Source organism: Medicago sativa, chromosome 1 (genome assembly GCF_051527215.1).
Source record: "Medicago sativa cultivar Bolivia chromosome 1, Bolivia_mono, whole genome shotgun sequence".
Lineage (NCBI taxonomy): Eukaryota > Viridiplantae > Streptophyta > Magnoliopsida > Fabales > Fabaceae > Medicago > Medicago sativa.
In genome coordinates this window covers 13,066,032-13,091,268 of record NC_140749.1, presented here as the reverse complement: position 1 = coordinate 13,091,268, position 25,237 = coordinate 13,066,032, and the positions used below count along the sequence as shown (strand labels likewise).

The 25,237-nt window shown below is 33.1% G+C and overlaps 2 protein-coding genes across 2 annotated transcripts; one reads left to right on the top strand and one right to left on the bottom strand.

Moving 5' to 3' along the window:
- Positions 1 to 1,488: 1,488 nt before the first annotated feature.
- LOC146952812 (uncharacterized) lies at positions 1,489 to 3,809 on the bottom strand. The gene is made up of 2 exons (XM_085706214.1): positions 3,113 to 3,809; positions 1,489 to 1,851 (listed from the first exon to the last, which is right to left on the bottom strand). The coding sequence occupies exons 1-2, from the start codon at positions 3,793 to 3,795 to the stop codon at positions 1,611 to 1,613; spliced, it is 924 nt and encodes a 307-aa protein (XP_085562340.1). The 5' UTR covers positions 3,796 to 3,809; the 3' UTR covers positions 1,489 to 1,610.
- A 7,650-nt stretch (positions 3,810 to 11,459) lies between these two features.
- On the top strand, positions 11,460 to 16,385 carry LOC146952811 (E3 ubiquitin-protein ligase SINAT5-like). The gene is made up of 3 exons (XM_085706186.1): positions 11,460 to 12,042; positions 15,070 to 15,456; positions 15,820 to 16,385. Exons 1-3 carry the CDS (start codon positions 11,791 to 11,793, stop codon positions 16,180 to 16,182), a joined length of 1,002 nt encoding a protein of 333 aa, XP_085562312.1. The 5' UTR covers positions 11,460 to 11,790; the 3' UTR covers positions 16,183 to 16,385.
- The last annotated feature ends 8,852 nt before the right edge of the window (positions 16,386 to 25,237 follow it).

Below are 25,237 nucleotides of genomic sequence, written 5' to 3'. Positions count from 1 at the left end.
TATGTATTTTCAATTTTTACGAGTCGTCTGATCATCATCCAATATTTGATCCTTGGTTATAGTGATAGGCCAATATTTGATCCCAGAAAAGAAAAATGACTTATCATAAGTCATTTTTCTTAAGAGGTAGGAAAAATAAGTCATCATGCACCTCACAATCTGATGGTGAATAATACTCGTCCACAATGAGAGACCTACTAAGCTCTCCCACCCTAGAACGCCCCTTTTTGCAATGGTTACTTATCAATTAATAATGTGACTAATGTGAACAAGTGAGTTGTAAATAGACTACTTGACAGTATAGCAAGTAAAGATGTTTTACCACTTGACCAAAAAAAAAAAAAAAAGATGTTTTACCCAACATTTTCTGTGAGAGATAGAGAAAAAGAAAAACACATGTTTCTATTACAAATATTTCATAATGTAGCCAAATTCATGAAAAATAAATTAGAAAGATTTCGATCAAAATAATGAATTTGAAAAAGTAGGAATCAAAACTTTATGAGAATAAATAACATATATTACTAGCGTAAATAACATACATATTGCTAGTTGTTGCCCAAAAAGAAAAACATACATTGCTAGTGTAAATCCGGTTTACACTAACATCTAACAAAAAATTATTACTTTCTCAATGATAAAATCTTTCACATTTTTTTGAAAGATTAGTTTCTTTAGAGAATGACAAATTAATGCTTATAATTGACATATTTTTAATTTTAAGAATATTATAACTACATAAATTAAATTTAAAGAATTCATGTAAACCCTCCAAAATCCCCCAAAACCTTCCTCCAATAAAATTTGAGTTCCCCCCAAATGAAGATGATTTTATACTATGAAGAGAAATGAACTCCAAAGTCTTCCCCTCATCTACTTCTTCCGCCTACTCATTCCATTTTATTTTAAACCCCTCCCTTCTCCGGCCTTCTTTACGCATTGTTGACTTGTTGTTGATGATTTGGGTGCAATCAACTGCTCACAACCATTCGATCAACTATATGAAATCCAACAATTTAGTCATTCTCTAAAATTGCAATTCGATTTTTTCCCCTTCACAATCCGTCTATCCTTTGAAACCCCAAATCATATTTTGTTTATTCTACCCATATATAAATTGTTTAGTCCCAATAAATAAGAAAATAAAAAATGCTTATGAAATAATGAAATAGCGAAAACATGCATGAAATGAAATAATGACAAAAAATGCCAATTAGATCTCGCGTGCTAGAGTTAAGTGAATTGATGATAGCCCTAAGAGAAAGTGGTAAGGCATCCATTCATTCATTCCAACACATAAATCCAAAATCTCCACCTATATATAAATATTGAAACCAAATCTTTGTAGTATATGATATGATCTAAGAACCCCTAATTAACCAATATCTTAAACACCTTCTAAAAAGGGAACATTGAAGAGATATAACAATCAAGTGTATTATAAATAAGTAAGTAGTTAAAGACCACGAGTAATCAGAAAAATAAAGGTAATAATCCAAACACAATTATTATTGAATCCAACAACATGCAAACATTATTAATCAAGTTTGATGACATGAAAAATTCATCAATCTTCTAAGCAACAAAACCAAAGTTTAAGAAAACATGCATCATGGAAAATACCAAGATGTCCCAGTCCCAGCTTCATATGGTGGTGGTGGTGGCTTGCTAAAATATTTTCTGACCCAAACATGTTTCCCGTTGATGATGAATTTCAATCTTGGGTTATACTCAAGAAGATAATTAATTACATCCATACCCTCACGACGTACCACAAGACGAGCATACAGTGGGTGATCTGGTTGATTAACTTCTTGCATGATCACTCTTTCAATGATATCTCCAAATTCTCTGATTGGATAGCAAAAATATGTAAAGAGAAATTAGGAAGCTACATTGGCACGATATCAACATCACATAACTTTTTTTCATTATAACTTGTTTTTCATTAAAATTCAAGTGTTTTTTTCTCTCTAATTAATAGTAACATTAAAATAGAATTATCAAAATTACCTCAAACACTAAAAAAATATGACAAGTTGAAGTTAAAGAAGTATTGAAGAGGATGAAATTCTTGCATGATCACTCTTTCAATGATATCTCCAAATTCTCTGATTGGATAGCAAAAATATGTAAAGAGAAATTAGGAAGCTACATTGGCACGATATCAACATCACATAACTTTTTTTCATTATAACTTGTTTTTCATTAAAATTCAAGTGTTTTTTTCTCTCTAATTAATAGTAACATTAAAATAGAATTATCAAAATTACCTCAAACACTAAAAAAATATGACAAGTTGAAGTTAAAGAAGTATTGAAGAGGATGAAACTTCGATAATAAAATAGTTGGCTTTACCTATTGTTTCTGTACTATGTAATAGGTTGAGTTATCTCTTTAATTGTTTTCTTTTATATGTATAATATAGTGGTGCTGCTGTTAAAAAATTCGTGATTACTTGAAGAAAAAAATAGTGATTAGGTGTATATTAAATAATATATTCACTAATATATCATATTTGCGTTATGTGCATCTATAATTTTTTATTTTTTTTTAAAATAGTTTGGTGACTAGAAATCCGTTTTTTTTAAGATTTAAGATGGATAAAGTGGGGAATCCAGGGTTCGATCACCAACCCCTATATATATTATGCATTGTCCCTGTCAACTGAGCTAAGTTTATGGGACATGTGTGTCTATTATTCTAAGTACAATAAAAAAAACATTTTTACGATAAGTTATAATATTTAATACTATATAACAAAATTCATTTAACTATTTTACTTTTTTTTTTTTATCAAGTAGCCCAATGACTAAAAATTCACTTGTTATAGGTGAATAAGTGGGGTGTCTGAAGTTTGAACTCCGACATCTGCATATTATAATGCATTGTTCATACCAAGTTAACTACTTTACTTTAATCGCGTAAAAAAAACAACTATACATTCAACCATAAATAATCAATATAAAATAAGCACTATTATCTGTATTGTATAAGTCTAAAACATGAATTTCAGAGTAAAAAAATAAAAGGTAAAAATATTTTTGGTATCAATTCAAAAACAAGTTTTTTCAAACAAAGTTGATATAATAAAAGGGTATAGGATAAGGACCTTGAGAAGAAATATCTAAGTTCATTCTCTGAAACTGGATAACCTCTGGAAAATGTTATGAATAGGGTCCTATCATCAATTTCTTGTGGCACCATTGGCGAATCATTAGGAGTATAATACGCCGCTTGTGGTAGCATGTGAGTAGGAAGGCTAGCAGTCCCGTAAAGATTTGCACGATATAACTCTTGCTGCTCGGTAACACCATTATAAATCACATGTTCAATAATATCTGTAAACGCTCTAATACAGACTTCATTGATGAACTTTGTGACATCAGTGATCAATTCGAGGCGTTTTTCATGGAAAAACTCGAACGTCGCATTATGGTGCAATATGTGTTGAATCAATGGAAATTTCTTTTCCCTTACACAATCATTAGGGTATGGAGAACTCACAATGCAATCAAGGATGAAAACAGCTTCATCAGCAAGCCTGTTTAGCATAACGTTTGGCCAATGCTGGAGAATCTTTCCCACCAAATTGAATTCTTTACTTATCATCTCAATGCACATAAGGAACGCCATTACATTGATCGATTCAGAGATTTCACGACCGAGCTCCACAACCAAACGAATGAATAGTTGTCGATCAATGTTGTGAAACAAGTTGAACTCTTCTTTAGTCACAATCACTTTGAAACCTAGGTCTGGATTTGGTAGAATATGTGGTATAATAGAAGACATTGTTAATTAGATGATTGTGGTGGTGGTAGTGATGATGATGACGAAAATGACCAATATTATTAACTATCATTTTTTTTTGTTGACAAAGCTATCATTTATAATGTTGTGAAATTGTTAAAATAATAATTTTCCTCTCTTCATATAAAACTATTTTTTGACTAAGTTTATAAGAATTTAAACAATAACAATTTTTTATTTGTAATCTTTGAAAGGAAATTTGTTTGAGATGATCATTTTTTTTGTAATAATGGTAATATTTTATCAAGTATGGAATTATTCTAAAATATATTAAATTTAATTTGTGTTGTAGTATATACATTATAAGATATGTACTAAAATTCTTCTTTACTTTTTTTAGACACTTTATTTTATTTTTTTAGTCATTTACTTTAAACAGTTAACAATTAACAATTTACTTGCAGATATTACTATAAAAAACAATATACTAAAAAATAAAAATATTTGAACATATTATATTCAAATATATTGAAATTTTGAGATACATTTGTGGATAACTACAGTAGTATTTGTTTATACTGTAGAAATATATTAAAATTTCTTAGAAAAATGTAAAATAAAAATGCTTTTTTACTAAGAAATATAATAAAATGATATTATTTGAAAAGACAAAATACAATGAATTCAACATGATGAACATACATCTTTAGAAAAAGGAAAAGGACAAAACTTATGTACAGTACCATAGGTACTGTTTTTACTGTTGTCCTCTTAAAACATAACACGTGTATTTTAAATACTTCAATTAATTTTAAAATCAATTAATGAGTTAACACCGCTTCTTCTCAATCGTTCCCAGAAGGCCAAATCAGTGTCTTTCTTTCTCCAAAATCAACCTCCTTCACCATGAAATTATAACTGCAGCTTCATGAAACCAATACCTCATATATCCATCACCATAACTAACAAATATGTGAGACCACACATAGAGGATGCGAGCAATAAAATTAATGGCGTGTAGATTGAGATCCAATGCTCTCAAAGCAACTTTGCATTGAATTTGTAACGCTGCATTCACTTTTACGAGAGAATACACCTCCATCACCGGCACCGCCGAACACCCCTCAACGTTATCAGATGTTTAAAATCACAAGACACAATTGTTGCAAGACAACACAGGTCCCCGTCATCCCTCTGAAACCCACAAATGAACAGATACATCATTGTATTTTAAATAAACAGATACTTCATTGTATGTCTTCTTCGCTTACCTCCCTATGTTCCTGTCAATTATGTTGTTGATGGGGTTGAAGGAAACTTTGATTGTGGAGGATGATATGAGACATTGGTCATGATGGAGGTATGTGAGTTAGTGTTGTCTCACAAAGATAACGATTACACTAACAGCGTTAAAATTATTTAATTGAAAAAACAATCGGTACACGTGTTATGTTTTAAGAGGACAACAGCAAAAAGAGGTACTGTACATAAGTTTTGTCCAAAGGAAAATTCTATTTTTTACGAAATTCAAAGCGATGAAACGTACAATTTTTTTATAGTCCTATATTTTCACCCATTACCTCCTTTTTTTGTGTAAAATTCAAATTGAATATTCGTTAACTTGTGATAAAGGAAACATGGAGAACATACTTAAAAAAAATGCTGAACATTAATTTAATTATTCTTAGGGTCAAAATTTTTGTACAACATCATTAATATAAATTTACCAAATAACTTTGTCCACATTTCGTTAAAGAAAAAAGAAGCTCTGTCCACATACATTGTTTCAACAACATTTTTTTACTAAATATTTTTATGTATAAAAATATAAAACTTTGAAAGTTAATTTTGATTTATTATATATTATAACATTAATTGGTCAAAAAATTGTATTATAACATTAATTTGGTCAAAAGTTATGTTATAACATTCATTGAATCTAATTTATTTCCGTGGCCTCCTATGTATAATAATAATAATAATGATGATGATGATGATGATGATGATAATAACTTAGCATAACTTTTTTGTATGGTTGATTGTAGTTTGTATAATAAAAAAATTCAAATTATTTTTGAAAATTTGGAAATATATATTTTTCGAAATTTAAAACAGATTTTTTTTGAAAAAGAAGTTTTTTAAATTTTCTCAACAAAAAAAAACTGGAAAATATTTTTATTTTTAAAAATCTAGATACAAATTTATTTAAAAATTTAGGAAAATTCAGATTTTTTTTTCGAAAATTTTATTCCAATTTTTTTTTACGATGTGTTACATATTTGAGAATATTTTTTAATATTTAAAAATTGAGGATAAAAAAAATCTAGAATTTTTTTAATATTTAAATTTATTCCTATCTATTTGTTACATGTGTTATTTATATTGAAAATTGAGGACATTTTTGAAAGGGGTTGTTTTCTTTATATATATATATATATTTCCCAAAAAATTATATAAAAAATAAAAAATTCCTAAACTTACCGTATTTTGAATTTTTTTAAAAAAATCCAAATTAAATTAAATTTTTTTTAAAAAAATCCAAATTAAATTAAAATTTTTAAAATGTTAAAAAAAATAATATAATCTAATTTTGGAATGTTTTGGTAAAAAAATATTAATTTTTTTCTGAATTTTTTTTTTTTGAAAAAAATCCAATTTTTTTCGTTTTTTTTAAATTGATTTTTTTCTTCTTATTTTTAAATTTTTGAAAATTAATTTTCAGTTTTTTTTTATTTTTTATCTTTTTAAAATTAATTTTTTAAACCATTACACACATGTTAGGTTTTAAAAAAATTAACATTAAAATAATTACACAGTGGCGTGCCACGTTAGTGTCCATTACACACGTGTCAGGTTTAAAAAAATAAAAATAAAAATAATTACACAGTGGCGTGCCACGTCAACGTCTGGATGAGGTCATGGGTGTTTTGTGGAGAATCTTCATATTATAAGGTTGGAATCTAAACTTTTTTTTTACAAGGGGTAAACCGGAATTGACCTAAATTACAGGGGGTAAAAACATATTAACCCAATTGGAAACATAAAATAATTAGAGAATTGCCACGTTTAGCCCACATAAATTAAAATCATTAATTGATGTGACAATTCAGAATGTTTTGGTTGGTTATGTGTGCAAAACTGTTTTGAACTTTCAACCCACCACTAGGGGTGTGCATAACAACCAGTTTTAGGCCCAAATCCATAACCATATCCAGTCCACTTTAAAATATCTGGATTTTTTTAAATGGGTTACCAACCAACCCATATTAAACGGGTTGGATATCCAAACCAGTTAAAATTCGGATCCGGATCAACTTCCGTTCAACCAACCTCTACCCTGAATCCCTCGCGTGGGACCCACGCGCTCATCATTTCCTCATCGGATCCCTCCGCCGTCGCATCATCACCGCCGTCTCCGACGCCGGCGTAGTCGAAACCTTCATCTCCGACATCACTCTCCCTTCCAACACCTCCATCCTTGGCCTCGCCGTAGATTCCAACCGCAACCGCCTCTTCGCCGTCGTTCACTCCCCTCCGCAACAGCAAAATCATGAAAGAAATTGAACAAATTTGGGATATTCAGAAACAAGAAAGAAGAAGAATACCCAAAATTTGAAACGGTTGTTATTCGGAGAAGCATCATTAACACTGTTCCTTTCAACGCACTCGCCGCATACGACCTCCGCTCCCGACACCAAATCTTTATCTCTCTCCTCCCTGACTCCGACGACGAATTCACTATATCCACCCTGTCCACTGCCACCGATGTCGCCGTCGATCACACTGGCAACGCATATGTAAACAAATTCCGCCGGAAACTTCATCTGGAAAGTAACAACCGACGGAACCGCCTCAATCTTCTCAAAATCATTTTTCAAACCAGTTTCAAACCAGTTACGACGCAGTGGACGGAACAGCAAGAATTGTATGTTACGACAAACCAGTTTCAAACCGGTTTCGAACCGGTTCTGAACCATATCCGAACTAGTTGTACTTAAAAACCGGTTTTTAGAGAAGTGGTTTCAGGAACCAAACCAAACCCAAATATTGGTTTTGGTTTTGGTTTGGTTTTAACTTTGCACACCCCTACCCACCACAACTAAACTCAATTAATTACATAGTATTACTTGAACCAACTCTAAAGCGGGTATTAGAAACTACCTCACTCTTAGGTTTATTTTGCTTGTTAGACTTAAACTTCAATAAAAACCATGAGTATTATTAGAAAACTTCTTAGAAGTTACACACATATCATGCACAACATTCGAGTTTAAGATCTGATCGGTAGGAGTTTGATGATCTTTACTATCATTCTCTATCAATATATCACTTTAATGACCAACAATATCCATAAATTCATTGGTCTGTATTCTTCTTCGTTTATCTTTGGGCATTTTGGACAGTGATAGCCACATAAATTTCACTCCCCTAAAAAAAAAAAAAAATCTAATGCACCATATTTCATAACACAAAACCATCACATTAACTATAATATCCTCATTTGCATCAATAATATTTCTTTTCAACCGTTCTTGAAAGGGTGCGTACCTAGAAGCATGCAAATTGAACACCACTCCTAAAGAGGAAGCAAATCATACATGCTTTGACCAATGATAGTCCATAAAGAGATGTGAAAATGTTTCATTATATTGCCCACAAAAAAACTCACAATGGATCACAACTGATTCCTTTTTCAAAAAGATCATTTTTGAGTGGTAGTTTTTCATGTAAAATCCTCTAATCAAAATGGATGTGCCTTGGAATACTTTTTATTTTCCACATTTGTTGATCAATATCCTGCACTGAGCTATGAGAGGCAAGTACCTCACATCTTGCCTTTTATAAATAGTATGCACTCTTCACGGAAAAAATAGTAGACCGTGAACATCCCACACAAACTCATCTTGTAATTGGGAGAATAAATTAACAATTGAAGAATTTGTTGAGTCCCAAAGGGGAGAAACGTTTCATTAAGTAAATGAGCATTCCAACATCGAATATCGTCATGAATGAAATCTGAAACAAACATAATGTCACAATTAAAAGGTTTAGGTGACCAAATCTTGTGATCATTTTGATAAGAAAGCCAATTATCCCCCCATATATGAATTAGGTGACCATCTCTTACTCTCCAAATATCTACTTTCTCAATAACTTCCACACGAGCTTGCATGATACTTCTCCAAGTATAACTTGGACAATAACCAACTAAAGCTCTCAAGAAAGAGCTTCTAGAAAAGTATCTTGCTTTCAAACATTGTGAGATCAATAAATCGTCATTATGCATAATTCGCCAACCTTGTTTAGACAACAATGCAAGGTTAAAATCTTGGAATGTTCTAAATCCCATTCCACCTTTCCTTTTTTCCTTACATAATGTCTCATATTTAATCCAATGAATTTTACGCTCACCTTGTTTGCTCCTGCCCAAAAATTTGCTAATCATGCTTTCAATATGCTCGTATAAACTCATCGGAAGTAGAAAACAATCATCGCATACATAGGAATTGCTTGAACCATTGATTTGATTAAAACTTCTCTCCCAACAGTTGACATAAATTTTTCTTTTCAACCTTTCAGCTTCTTCCACACCCTATCTTAGACAAAATTGAAACCTTGTTGCTTAGACCTACCAACAAAAGTTGGTAGCCCCATATACTTCGATTGACACTCAACAACCTTAATTTGCAACCAACCTTGGAATAAAATTTTATGATCATCAGGTACATTTCAGCTGAAAGAGATTTCTGATTTGTGCAAATTGATAAGCTGACCAGAAGCAGATTGATAAGAATTAAGCACTCCCTGAATGGTTTGAGCATCTTAAATAGAATCCTACAAAAAAGAGGCTATCATTTGAAAAAATAAATGATTAATGTTTGGAATTGGAGCCTCTCTAGCAAATTTTAATTCCATGAAGACTTTTTTCTTATGCCTTATTTAGAAGCCCAAAAAACCTCAATGCATAAGTTAAATAGTTAAGGGAACAAAAACTTTTGACAAGAACTTCCATTCAGCAACACAAAGAAAGATACCGTAAAAATACAATTAAAAATTAAGCCATTCCCTTTTATATTAACTTACGGTGTTCTTCTTATAAACTTTTTGAAGATGGCTCTAAGATTTAACTCATATTTTTTTCTTTTCTTTTTAGTTTTACCATTTTATATTTATCAGTACCGTTAATTTATCACTCATGACAAATTCGATTCGTTAAATTTATCTAACATAAACAAGCAAGATGGTTTTGCACCAAACACAAGTCTCTTTTTTATCATTGGATTAATAAATCACATTATATCTCATTTATTTATTTTTTTTAAAAAGCTAAATTAGTCCACCCAAATTGGCACCGAAGAGAATCGAACCTGAAACCTTGAGAAGGAACACACTTTCAAGTCTCAATCCAACACCATCAGACCAACCCAAGTGAGTTATATCTCATTTAATTTAACGATAAGATTTATTGATCTAACAGTAAAAACTAACTTATCAATAATGAAGGACTTATCTCATCTGTTCAACATTAAATTGACATTTATTAATATATACTCTATCGATTAACCATGGACCATGTCCTCACTTAGTCCATCCACCATCAATCATACTCAACACTTTTATACAAAATACTTATCTAATTTCAAATATAAGTAAATAATCATTTTTGAGTTCTATTAAATAAGTGATGTATTTAAATTATATTATAAACCAGATACACCAAGAAAAATGCTAGCAACACGCATTTTAACACATACTTTTTAACACCAAATTTATATAGGATCCACATGATTTGGTGGGACCCATGTGAATTTTAACTAATCAAAAAGAGTGTGTTGAAAAATGTGTGTTAGAATATGTGTTGTTAGTATTCCTCACAAAACAATTATTTAATGAATTTTAAAAATAAATTTTTGTTTATATGTAAGACAAGAAGACAACACGTTTATATGTAAGACAAGAAGACAACACTACAACCATAGGGGTGGAATCTCATTACTTCTTTCGTCTCATATTAAATGATTTTATTCGACAATTTGCACTATTTATATAACATACTTTGACTATATCTTTTTACAAATACATAAAGACAAATGATAACGATAAATGTCATAAGGTTCGTCTCGATAAATATTTTTAAATTATCAAATTTAATAAAAAATTCCAATATATAATTTAAGATATTAAAACTCAAAATTGTATATTGATTTGTGTGACAGAGTCAACTGATTTATACTTGCACAAAAGAAAAATCAGGTTATATGTTAAGCTAACGTGTTCTTGTTCTTAGAACATTTATTAAGAAAACAAAAATATATATAGACTTGATGTTGAAAATAACATTTTTTTTTTGTCAAGGTTGAAAATAACATTTTATTTTACACTTTTAAAAAATATTTGTGAGTATTTTTCTTACATTATTCTAAATCAAATCAAATCAAATTTATTACAAATTTATTGTTCTCATCAGACCACCATCATGATGTACACGTGTACACTTAGTAGTTGAAATTGTACCAAAATCGTTACAAATTCATTTTCTCAAACACCACTTTTTGTCAGTTTAAAAAAAAAACCTTTCAATTTTATTAATCTTTATTATTATTACAAATGCATCTACCGTTAGATCAATAAATCATCATAATCCAACGGTTCTTGTTTCTTTCTCTCTCACAATACAACCTCAAACTAGGTAAGAGAGAGAAAGAGAAAGAACACAAAGAAAAGAACATGTTCTGTTCTTTTACATAATTGATGTTTTGTTCATCAAAATCCACTTTTTTCATCGACCCATGATTACAATCTTCATCTTCCTTCTCTTATTTTCATTTTCTTCTTCATAAAATTTTTCCCAGAAAAAAAAAACGAATAAAAAAGAAGAAAATTGAAGAGAGAGGAAGCGGAGAGAGAGAGAGAGAGAAATACCTAGATAAAAAAACGTCGAAATTTTCGATTTTGAAATCTGGGTATTTCTTAATTTTTGATTTTGAAATCTGGGTATGTTCTAGTTTTTGATTTGGTTGATTATTTTTTGTTATAATGGATTTGGATAGTATTGAGTGTGTTTCTTCTTCTGATGGAATGGATGAAGATGAGATCCAACATCGTATTCTTCATCCTCATCATCAACAACATCATCATCACTCTGAGTTTTCTTCATTGAAACCTCGTAATGGAGGAAACAATAATCATGGTGTTATTGGTTCTACTGCTATTGCTCCTGCTACAAGTGTTCATGAGTTGTTGGAATGTCCTGTTTGTACCAATTCAATGTATCCTCCAATTCATCAGGTTTGCTTTATCTGCACATAATTTTGATTTTGTTTGCATTTTTTGCATATGTGATTGATTGCATGTTAGGGTTGTTTTTGTATGGTTATTGTGACTTGTTTGGTATATTTTAATGCTTTGTAGTGTTATTGAGTTGATTTGGGGCTTATGATGATGAGGATGTCCTGAATTTGGTTGAGGTTTACATTATTGTGTAATTAGCAAGCTAGGTTGATCATAATCGATGCACCTGATTTATGAATTTAGAATTAGTGAAAGGGTTCTGCTAACTACTGTTCTTCGAGTTTTGGTTTAGGAATGAAAGTTAGCAATTATTTATTTAGTTCAAAGTATGACACTTAAGCTTATTATTGGCAACATTTCCACTAATAATTTGGACTTTTCGAATGCTTAATAAGTGCATTTAAGGAACTGGCTAAAATCTGTCTTATAAAGATGCTTACAATGGTAGTAGTTACTTATACTAGTTAAGGTTAGGTTTGGACTTTAGTCAAGGAATTTGCAACATTGCCAAATTCCAAACTGACGTTGGTTTTATAGAGAAAAGCTTGAGCAAAGGAAAACTTCTTGTTGCATCTTAATGTTTACTTTTGTGCTTAATAATTGAAAATTGATCAGTTGGAGTGCTACTATTTAGTCCTTCCAGTTTGATAAAGATCACGCTTCTGACATATAGGTTGATATATTTAGGTTGTAGGGTGTTTTACGTATTCTTCTTTGAAGCAATGAACTATGTGTCAAAATTTTGGTAAGTAGTTAACAAGATATTGTCCGATTTCTTGAGATGAAGTGCATATACATAGGTTGTAGCGAATCTCGGTTCCGTATAGCTTGTTAAAATGCTCCAGGTTGAAAATGCGAGGTGTAGCTTGTCTTTAGTAGGGTGATATGCAATAACCATATGTAATGGCATGACCATTTTAGATGTATTGCTTTGGTTTGGGTTGAAAATTGTAAGATATAAAACATATGAAACTTAACCTAACAGCTTATGGTTTTAATAGTGTTGGTTATTGACGTATTCAAGCCTTTTTGACCAAGTGGTTTGGAGTGCAATCCTTAGTGCTCTCAATGTTTCAGTAATGAAGCTGAGTTTCACATGTTTGGTTGGTCTGGGCATTGTTTGTACCTCAAAAAGCTCTTGCGTGAGGGCACATGTTCGATAAAAAACCATTTTAGTTCCTTTATCTACAGTTCAAGCTTTTAGGACAGTTAGTTATTGACATGGTATCAGAGTCTGCCTCTGTTGATCACTGTGTTCCGCCGTTGAGTGGCAAGTTTTAGGCCAACAACCACATTGGAAGGTATGCCACTCACAGATCAGCCTAAACCCATTAGCAGGGCTGTCTTACTCTTACACAATTTAGAGGCCCTGCTCTTACACAACAACCCCAAAACTTTAGGACCTGTCTTACTCAAAATTTTAGGGCTGTCTTACTCTTACACAACAACCCCAAAATTTTAGGCCCTGTGATGTAGGCCAGCCTTGACGGGCTATGGGCGGCCCTGCCCATTAAATTACTTCATGCATTCCCACACGCTCCACGATTTTCAGACATTTGCGCCACCTTGCCTGAGAAATATCTTGGTGCGTCTGGTCTCATTGAGCTTGTTTCCGCTTCTGGTTTTTTTTAACCACTTTTAGCCTGTGGGTCTACCTTTTGATGGGTGTCGAGGACCATCTAGCCATTGTTTTTGTTACTGTTCCCACATTTTACTACACATTGTTTGTTCATGTTGTTCAATTGTTGTTAACAACACACTTTTCACCATGGTATTCAAAATAGGTTGCTAGCACTTAGAATCGTACACTTTTACGGTGTTGCTCCCTATCACCGTGTTTAGTGGCAAGCACAAACGTAATTTGCTAGCAGACGGTGGAATCGTCGTGCTAGGTGGTGGAATCTATTCACGTTCTGCAGATTCTAGGTTTCCCGGGTCGGGTCACACAACCCAATATATTTGAGGGAATTTGTGACTGTATGAGGAAAGAAGAGTGAATGCAATTTATATAGAGAATGTAATTTCTTGAATACTGATCTTGGAGAAGAATGACTTTGGGCTAATGTTCATTGTATTGGGAAGGATACAACAGTTAATCGCAAATTGGGAACCGTTCCAGCCATTTACAGCAATTATTTCGGTGAAATTTTGTGGATTCTGAAACGTTTTAGTTATTTTTTTAAACCAGGCCATTGAAACCAGTCCCGACCCGAAATTCAGAATTTGCAGAATGTGTAGAATCGTAATGGAATAGCCGATTCCAACACATAGCAAGACAATTCCACTGCTGCTAGCAAATTACGAATTATGATTCTGCTTGGCACTGAACACGGTGATAGGGAGCAACATCGTAAAAGCTTACAATTCTAAGTGCTAACCCGATTTTGACTGCCATGATGGTCTCTCTCTTCCTAGAACTCAAGAGCTTGGTCTCTCCAATTTAATATCCAGTGCGAAAATAAATGCCTACCAACTTTTCTTTCCGATTCCTTCTTTATTCAACAACTGTCGAATAACGTAACTGCTTCCTAATAATATAATAATACTAATAAGAGGTCTAACAGATTTCGGCTGCGAACCTCTCGTACGATTTGTTAATTTTCCCATTAATTTTGAATTGTAATGCTATGTTTTATGTCCTCTGGTTGAGCACACCAATAGTCTCTATTTAACTAATGGTTGCTACCTTGGAAAGTTTTTTATTAAGGGAGTAATGTATGTGGCAGGGAATGGAACATGAAGTAGTACCAGTAAGGTTTATTTTCACATATTCTCTCAATGCTTAGTTCTTTTCTCTAATTGGAGCATATATGAAAAACTTCGATAGCTTTTATTGATCTTTTAGCGATGGGGTTCTGGTTCATAGGCCAGAATGTTACTTCTTGCCCATCGAATTTTACTTAATATTTGCATATGCATTTCTTTTCTTTATTTACCTCCTCATTTGACATCTTCCTAAGTCGACATTAGCATGATTGAAACATATTGTTGTGTAGAGACGAGTAACAAATAGCTTTCTTGCAGTGCCACAACGGTCACACATTGTGTTCCACATGTAAAACAAGGGTGCACAATCGATGTCCGACCTGTAGACAAGAGCTTGGAGATATTAGGTGTCTGGCACTGGAAAAGGTTGCTGAATCACTCGAGTTACCATGCAAATACTACTCTCTTGGATGTCCAGAAATCTTTCCATACTACAGCAAGCTGAAGCATGAGACAGTATGCAATTTTAGACCATACACTTGTCCTTATGCTGGATCAGAGTGCTCTGCTGTTGGCGATATTAATTTCCTTGTTGCACATTTGAGGGACGATCATAAGGTGGACATGCACACAGGATGCACATTCAACCATCGTTATGTGAAGTCAAATCCGCGTGAAGTAGAGAATGCTACTTGGATGCTCACTGTATGTGTGCTTGCAAGATCTTTCTTGTTCATAAATTATTTGTACCCTTTATCAAATATGTGCGGTTACAAATATAGATTTTTTGTATTTACGCAATCACACAATCACCAGATCAAGATTGGACGGCTAATGTGCAACTTTGTATTTTGGACACGATTTACCAAAGTTGAAACTTGAGCCGTTTGATCTTGATCCGACAGTCAAGATCATGTGACTGTGTCAAATACATGATTCCGTGAATAATGAGCTGACGAGTCACTGACTTATTTTTGCTGATGTGTCATGTTGAATAATACTACTGAGTTTGGTCTTATCTCACTACATACTTCTTCTCTTTTCCAACTTCCATTTTTTCTTTGATAGGTATTTCATTGTTTTGGCCAATACTTCTGCCTTCACTTTGAAGCTTTCCAGCTAGGCATGGCTCCAGTTTACATGGCATTCCTTCGTTTCATGGGAGACGAGAACGAGGCTCGGAACTATACCTACAGCCTCGAGGTTGGGGCAAATGGAAGAAAACTCATTTGGGAGGGTACACCACGGAGTATCCGCGATAGCCACCGAAAAGTTCGAGATAGTCATGACGGCCTCATAATTCAACGAAATATGGCCCTATTTTTCTCCGGTGGTGATAGGAAGGAACTGAAATTAAGAGTCACAGGAAGAATATGGAAAGAACAACAGAATCCAGATGGTGGGGTTTGTATACCAAATCTTTGCAGCTGATGTGTTTTTTGTTGTTGTCTGTGTGTGCTGTATATCTACATTACTCTACACCAACTTTGTGTATGTTGTAATAGAGTAAGACACTAAGACGATGGCTTTGAAATTTTTCAGTTTTTGTTAAGTTGTGTAATAAACAAGATTTGGAACTGGGATTTGTCTCAAATTTTTTATTATGGATTAAAGTGGTTTACCCTTGAGAAAAAGTTATTTTAGACTTTAGAAATAAATTTTTTCAATAAATATTTGAATTCCTCCTTTAGACAAAAAAATATTTGAATTTCTCCACGTACCCATACGAACATCCATTGCCTCCCCCTTCCAACAAATTTGTTTCCCTTCTATATCTCCAAATGTGATAATTGTTAGGCGTTTGCGGCAATAGCTGCTATAGAAGGAATGTGGCAAATCTAGACACATAATTTAATCACAGCGGCAGCGGCAATTTAAGGGTGGAATTTTTAGAGGATTGTGTGGTGAGTTTGGGCATGCCGTCACAATAGTGGGATACAAAATAAGTAATCATTGGAGAAAAGTTTTGGAATATCAAAAACTCTTGGTGTGAAGCGGGATATACTCCTCTGTTTATGTGGCATTAGTAAATATATGGTATATACCCCTCTCTGTTAGTTGATTAGTTGGTAAATATAAGTTTTTCTGAAACTTTAAATAGTTGGAACTTGAAAAGAAAATGATATGAAGTGGCATATGAGCATATGAAGAAAACAAAAGGAGTTGAGATTAGAGTTGTTTAGTAGGTACTGGACCTATACCTATCTCTTGAATGAAAAAGTAGTGAATGGATTGCATTTTGTATAGAGTAATGATATTTTGACATCCATTTGATGACAACTTTGTTGACAACCTTGTTTTTCTCACTTCTTATTGGTCAAAAACAATGGAGAGAGAAAAAGGAAGAGAGAGGATAACAACATCATGTGAGTATGAGAGAGAAAGTTGTCCAAAAGTTGTCAAAAAGTGGTTGTCAAAATATCATTTCTCTTTTGTATATTTTTGACTTTTTTTAAGTACATTTAAATTAGAACGTTTCTTTTTTAAAAACCCTTGATATCTTTTAGGCCCCCCAAAATTCCCATTTTGCCCTTGTTGTGTACATTCGGTATATATCTCCTGGAGGATTTGGGAGATATAAACAGTTCACTTTGTTCCAGGAGATAACTCCCGGAGGTGTGTTTCCATCATGTTAAACACCAATCACGTATCCAATATATATCCTCTATAAAATGCCAAAGCAGTGTATATTTTGAATGTCAACACCATATGTGAAGAAGAATTTATCCCTTGAAAATAACTACCTGATATGATAATAAAGACACAAACACTTAATTTAATTTTGCTGAAGTGAATAAGATACTAGTTATTAGTTGATTATGTATTACCTTGAAGAAGAATGCCAAGAATAAAAAGTTGCAATGTTCTAATTAATGCTTTCCACGTAGCTTGTGTTCTATAAAGAGTTATAAGTGGCCTTCTCTTATAATCTTAAAAAAATAAATACTGCTGGGAGATAACCATAGTTTTAAAAACCGGACCGGTGATCGACTCGGCAAGGGAATTGGGTCACCGAGTCATTGGTCGGACCATTGGGTCGCTGGTCGAACTGCATGACTAAACCGGTTTGAATCGGATGACTCGGTCGTTTGACTCGGTCTCTATAATTTTTTGTATAAGTATTAAACTAGATTGAATTAGATGTTGCAGTCTTAAAAATCTAATGACACACATAAAGTTTCACAAAAATGTCTACAAGATAAATAAATTACATACCTAAATGTATATATCAAACTATATTTATTTTTTAAAATCATAAAATATAAATAAAATACAAAATATTTTTATTTTTGGTCAAAAGAAAAACAAATTATCTTATAAAAATAAATTGAACGAAAATTATCTTATAAAAAATTAAAACGTTTTGTAATTGTTTTCTTTGGATAGGGATATGCTATGTAATTGTAAAAAAAAGTAACATTGCTTTTTCTTATAACTTTTGTTGACACGGGCTAATTGCATGAAAGATTAATATTGGGCTTATTTCACAAGCCCATTATTCAACCCAAAAACCCTAAATATCATCTAATCTAATACTCCCTCCGGTCACATTTATAAGCAAAAAATGACTTTTTAGGTACATTGAATAACTAATGTATCCGGTCATATTTATGGGTTATATACATTAATCATTGAATGTACTTAAAAAGTTGTTTTTTGCTTATAAATGTGACCGGAGGGAGTATGTGTAAAGTAACAGCATCACCATGAAGTTATAAACAACAGCCGCCACAAGCAGATCTGTGTTTTAGACCGTGAAGGTTATGACGCTAAATTATATATCATGAAGGTTTGCTCAATTCTTCATTTTCTCAATCTGTTACTTCTTCCTGTGGAGCTTCAACCAAAAAGCAGATATGCGTGTTAAGATGCGACATCTTCTCCTTCTCTAGACATTTCTCTTCTTCTTCTTTTTTTTTTTAAGCTAAGCATTGAACCAGACGGTTCTGTAAACCGGCCGAGTCACCGGTTTTTTCCGGTTTTGACCGAGCCTTTCCGGTTTACACCGATCCAATTACACGACCGATCCGGTAGGCAGCTCGAACCGGACACACCACCGATTCACGGTCCAACCGGTCGGACCGGCCGGTCCGGTCTGGTTTTGAAAACTATGGAGATAACTACTACAGAACCTTCTTGTTTTCGTATCTTTGTTGGGTAAAATCTAAAAAAAATACCTCCGGAACATAGGTCCCGAAACCAAACAAAATGCTTCGGGAGGAATCCTGCTCTTTACCCAAACAGTAATGCTCATTCTCAAAGTAAATTACATTAATGCCCTTACGCATGTTAAGTCACGCCACGCAAGTTAACATGCGTTAGTTATAACGGTAACGCAACTTAAGTTGCGCAGCGTAACTTAAGTTGCGCAGCGTTACTTAAGTTGGTTATCAGCAACACAGAACCTCCATTTCTCAACTTTTGAAAAATGAAATTTTCACCCCCAACTCCAAATTTCACCATTCTTGCGCCATTCAAACCAAATTTCGTCCACATTATCAAGTAAGTGATTATTATACTACTTCTTTGCATTATTTTGGTTGAAATTTTCGAATTTGTGTAGAAAATTAACATTTTTAGGTTTTTAAAAAAATGTCTTGCATGTTAAAGATTATGGTTGTTAGTGATGATTGAACTTAGGAATTGTTCTTTAGATGTTGTTTAGGGTACAATGTGGTACTTTAGGGTTTTGAAAATGCTAGATTACATAGTTGTTTGAAAAATGCACACTACGTGTTCGGTGAAATGTCTCAATGATAATTTTTTGGTTTTATTGGATTGTTAATGATGTAATTATTTAGAGTTATGTTTGTTAATGTTGAGTATAGTTAATTTGACTGCAATGTGGTAGTTTATGGATTCAAATGACACCGTCGACATTATAGTGTTGTTGTATTGTTAAAGATTACATGTGAAAATGTGTTAAATTTTATTTGATATTTGTCCAGATATGTCTGAGCAGGAGAGGCCTGATAGGCTTAGGTTAGGGAGGATGGCCCCTATTAGTAGTGCACGTAGGGAGAAGCAAGCATTACATCCTCCGGAGGGTCGAGGGAGAGTGGGGGCCACGAGTCTTGCTACTAGTAGTGCTACTGTTGATGCTGCGGGGGGATCGACGTCACAGACGGGTGCATCCTAGATTATGGACCCCCCCACAGTATCAGCATCAGTTTGAGGAGCTGGCTTATCAGGATCAGCACTATCAGGAGCAGGCTGGATTTCAGCCGGGTTATCACTATCAGGAGGGGTATCAGCCTGAGCATCAGTTTGTCGACCCTCATCAGCAGCAGCATCCTGAGCAGCCTCCCCAGCAGCATCATCCTGAGCAGGATCCTGAGCAGCAGCATGCAGAGCCAGTTATGGAGGACGAGGATGGGGGCTTTCCAGGGGGGCCTTACGAGTTGTCACTTTTACCGGACTTCGGTAGACATGTGGCATGCAAGACATCCTCCCGAACCATTGCAAGTCATCGACAACATGAGAGAGAGAGAGTGGAGCATGCGATGGGGATTCCAGAGGTGGTTTCTAATCCACTCTTCTTTGGCATTTTGGAGGGCCTCCGTACCGACTATAGTGTGTTTGAGCAGCATCCGGTTCCGAGGAGGAGGTCTAGGAGTCCACAGGAGGACCGGTAGTGTTAGGACTACATTTTAGGACCAGTAGTGTTAGGACTACATTTTATGACTTTTTTTTGGATATATTTGTAGTATTTTCTCGACTTTTTGGTTGTATGATATATACATTTGCGCGGTTGCGCCTCTTTATGACATTTGCGTTTTATCGTTAAAATTGCATTTCTAAATTATTGTTGAATGAATGCATGTTCTCTAAATTAAGAGTTTTGGTTGAATCAATGAATACATGTACTGTAAACAGGGAATGAAGGAACAAAACAGTAGCTAGTGCCACTGCCATTGCTGTTTTGGTGCCACTGCCAGTCTGTTCTGTTGCGAGCAGTGCACCAGCAGCAGCGCAAGTTAAGTCACGCTAGTTTTAGTACTAGCGTGAGTTAAGTTGCGTGTGTTGAGTTGCGTGTTTTGAAGTACACAAGCAGCCGCGTGGCTTAAGTCACGTAGCGTAGCTTAACTCACGTGAAACTTTGTACTAGCGTAAGTTAAGTCACGCTACGTGACTTAAGTTATGTTAGGTTTGTACTTGCGCATGTTAACATGCATAGGGGTAAATAGGTAATTTACTTTGAGAATGAGCATTACTGTTTGGGTAAAGAGCAGGTTTCGTTCGGGAGATATCTTTTGGATGTATAAAATAGGGATAAAAAAGGAATTTTAGCGGGCCTAAGAGATATAGAGGCGCCTAAAAAGCAACCTTCTTTAAATTATGGCAAGTTCAATCAAATTAAAAGTATTATAACTTATTTTTGAAGAAAAAAAATTATTTGATGGGACAAAATTGGGGTTTGATATATGCCCAACAGATTTTTTAATAGAGATTACGGCGGCCATGGAATCTCCTCCATACATGTAACATGGTAATCCAATCAAAATGCAATTCATTTAACCTAATTGTTCAACTATTAAATTAAGGAATAGCTTCATATATTTCTTTTGGCTAAAGGAGAAATTCAAATATTTTTTGAAAAAAATTATTTCTAAAAGTCTAAAGCAACTTTTTCTAAAGGAGAAACCACTTTAATCCCATAAAAAATTTGAGCAAATCCCACTCAAAAATTGGTTCTATAATATGAATGGTAATGGACAGGTGAATCTTCTTTCATTCTTGCATTCCCCCCGGCCATGCTCAATCAAATTTTGAAAGAAAAAAAACTAAATATTACATAACCATGAGATCATGACCAAGAAGATTATCAAAAGGTGGTATACTCAAATCAATTTAGCCTCTTGCTGTAAGATTTTGAAGAATATTAAATGAGCAAAATTTAACATGAGGTAATGAACTTAAAAATACACAAATTAAATCAATAGAAAAAATCTAAGTCAAAATTGAGTTCCTCCTAAAATAACATTTGAAGGCAAGGACAATCTCATGTAGTTAACCTAGAGAGAGTTTAAGCCAAAATAAAAAAAGATTAAGGAATGAATAAGATATGGTAAGATAAATATGAGAAGAAGAATTTGAAGGGAAACATGTGATGTCATCGCTAGTTGTGCCGCATAGTCACAATTCGACAACAATCTTAAAAAACTCGAATGAAAATATATATTTTTTGGTTACAAAGCTAATGTCACAAAAAGAAAAAAGAGAGCAGAAAGAAAAAGAATAGAAACTCAAGCTCTTCGGAAGAGGGTTCCTATAGCATCATTCCTAATCAAATCGAGGAGATCATGGGGAGGGGACAGATGCTCCAAGTACTCGACACTTGACGAGGCTCCAAGCTTGGCCATAAAATCGGCACATTGGTTCCCTTCTCTGAGGGTGTGATGGATAGTGAAGTTATGTGTAGATATTATGTCTTTAATGTCCTGAATTAACACCACATAGGCATGTACTTCGAAACCGCTCCTGTAATGAGATTAACGGAGAGCTGAGAGTCAGAGAAGCAAACTAAATCGTCCAATCCCCATGTCTATTGCTAAGCGAAATCCCTTGTGAATGGCTGTGAGTTCAGCAAGTAGAATGCACGTCGAGTCATGGATGAAACCGGAAAATCCCGACAGAAAGAGCCCTGCATTGTTGCGGATTAATCCACCATATCCTACTCTGATTGGAGTGCCAAGGCAGCTGCCATCTACTCGAATGAAAATATATGAGATGGAGTGAATCTAACGAACTCAATGAGGAGGCACACAAGAATGAAAATAATAATGCTTTGTAAATTAAGTCAAACAGGGCAACCATAGAGAGAGTGAAGAGCATAGAATGAAGAAATGATGGAATTGAATGTAGTGAAAGAGAGAGTTGTATTATGTAGTGAAAGTGTGGAGAAATAGGGAAATTAACAGTTGAGTCATCGTAATAATATGAGAGATAAATATTCTAGAATTTTAAAATTATTCTAAATGAAGGTGGAGTTGTTATTTTTTCTTGCTTAAATATGTTTTTGGTCTTTATAAATATGTTAACTTTTTGTTTTAATCTACTAAGCAAATGGTGGGGGTGGTGGGTGGTGTTTTCAATTTTGTAGTTAATTTTTTATTTTTTAAGGTTAGTGTGATGTGGTTAAGAGTGGTGTGGTTTAATGGGTTCCTTAATTTATTTTTAATTAAATTAATTGATAATAGGAAGAGGGTTTTTTTAATTTAATTTATTAATTTACTAACAATAGAAAAAGTTTTGGAGGGAATTTTTTTTAGGGAGAACTTGTAGGATTAATGAATTATAAATAAATAAACTAGACCTCAACTCGTACAATGCACGAGTTTTTTACCGTTTCATTTATAAGCATCAAATTGATTATATTATTACATAACATTTCTATAAAGGTTACAATGGTATTATTAAATAAATTAAATTAGAATCATTTTCAATAACATTTCAATATAGGCTACATTGATTCTTTCAAAAAAAAAAAAATATAGGCTACATTGATACTATTGAGTATAGAGTAATACACCTTTGCATTAACAAAACACCATTAAGTCAAAATATACATATATTAATATGCAAGCTTGGACTTTCAGTGTGTGATCAATTTCTGTCTATAAAATTATGTATACAATCTAAAATTAATCAACACCTCTTTTTTATCTGTTTCTTCTCCAACCTTTCAAATTGACTTATTCCCCATGCCTTTACCAAATCACCATCTTTATTCATCGTATACAATTCAATAATTTCATGAAGATCATAATATCGCCCACACTCAAGAAAAATCAAGCTTCTTGGAACCACGCCTCAAAGTAGCTATCAAAAGATTCATTAAACACTATTAAATCTACTTAAACTGGTTTCAACAAAATATCAAGATTCTTATTGAATGATTATTGTTAAAAAAAAAAAAAAAGATAGTATTTTTCTAAAATGAAAGAACTAGACGTAATGCCTTGGATAAAAAATCCAGAGTTTTACACACGCACTACCATATATTCCATTACAAGCAATGGAAGAAACATGAAAAAAATTGTCATCTAGTAAAACCTTTAAAACTCTAACCATTTCGACAAGCCTTAAAATTGTCAATTTGAAATTCTCCATATATGCATTTTCAATCCCAATCCCATGCATGGATTCTCATTCCTAAACGTAGAAATCTTGTTATAGTCTTTGATAGAAAGAAGTACAACGATGTAATTCACGAGATCAAGATACTCCCATCTTGTGGTAAATATTATTTCTTCATTTTTTATATGATTGTACGGAGTTTTTATTAATGTGCATTTTATATGATCGTCAAAGCAGGTGTAATATCCGCATTTATGAAGTGTTGCAAATAAATTTCCCACTATTTTTGCTTGGAAGATAGCCTCAATTGTCATAAATACAAGTTTGATCATCAAGACTTCAACAAATGCATTCTCTCCATTATAATTCTGTGATTTCTTTATATTCTCTTGATTTATCCTATTTATTGGAAATTAAACATAAACTAGTAAAATGCTCCTACAAATATTAATGAAAATGCTAATTTATTTAATAAATTACAGTAATAAAATAGGTAAATAATCATGTCATCGTTAATCGTGTTTGTGGTAGTATTTCTAATATGCATTACACGATATGTCCATTTCCTTACTATTTGAGAAATTTTGGAAAATTTGCACATACAATTTTGAATGTACAAAGGGAATCGAGATATACTTTCTCTAAAGGGGACTCTACCACAACATCCCATGCCTTAATGATGGTGTTTCATACTTCCTTTAGTATGACCTCTTTAGTGTTCACATTCTTAAGTTTGACATCTTTCACTTTGACATCCATCTTACATCTAACTCACATATTTTGAAATGTGATATTGACCTAGTAAAGAAGTATTACTTGGGAAAATTTTAACAACAACATTCATCAAGACACTGTCCCAATCACTTACAAATACCTTGAGTTAATTATAAAGAGATGTTGACAAATTATGACATCTCTCTAAAGAGAATATGAGCTTTTAGACTGACTTTTTAATTCTTCCAACTATAACCTTAATTAAAACCAAAATTACATTAAAAAGAAACTTCATTCATAATTTTTATGAATTAGCGTAATAACAAAAAGCGTGAAGATGGCACAGAATGCCCATCTAAACGCCAATACAACATAAAAAATAATGAATTTTGTCTTTTGAACGTCGGTATACAGTAGAAACTCTTTGAATTAATACTCGGTAAATTAATAAACTCTCTAAAATAATAAATTTGTCCGGTCCCGACTTGGGCCAATGTAAAAAATTGAAAAACTCGATAAAATAATAAGATAATAATTTTTCGGGAGATCCCTTTATAATTTTCGGTCCCAAGAAAATCATAAATTAATAATTCATAGAAACTGAAAAAAAATATATTAAGAATACATTGAACACATTTGTTCCTCTTGTTTACATTTACTGTACTTCAAAAGTCATTATTGATTTCCAATG

Coding starts and splice junctions, on each gene's coding strand:
- LOC146952812 (XM_085706214.1), bottom strand. CDS start 3,795: ATGTCTTCTATTATACCACATATTCTACCAAATCCAGACCTAGGTTTC. Junction 1,852..3,112: donor CTTAGATATTTCTTCTCAAG/GTCCTTATCCTA, acceptor CTATCCAATCAG/AGAATTTGGAGATATCATTG.
- LOC146952811 (XM_085706186.1), top strand. CDS start 11,791: ATGGATTTGGATAGTATTGAGTGTGTTTCTTCTTCTGATGGAATGGAT. Junction 12,043..15,069: donor TGTATCCTCCAATTCATCAG/GTTTGCTTTATC, acceptor GCTTTCTTGCAG/TGCCACAACGGTCACACATT. Junction 15,457..15,819: donor ATGCTACTTGGATGCTCACT/GTATGTGTGCTT, acceptor TTTCTTTGATAG/GTATTTCATTGTTTTGGCCA.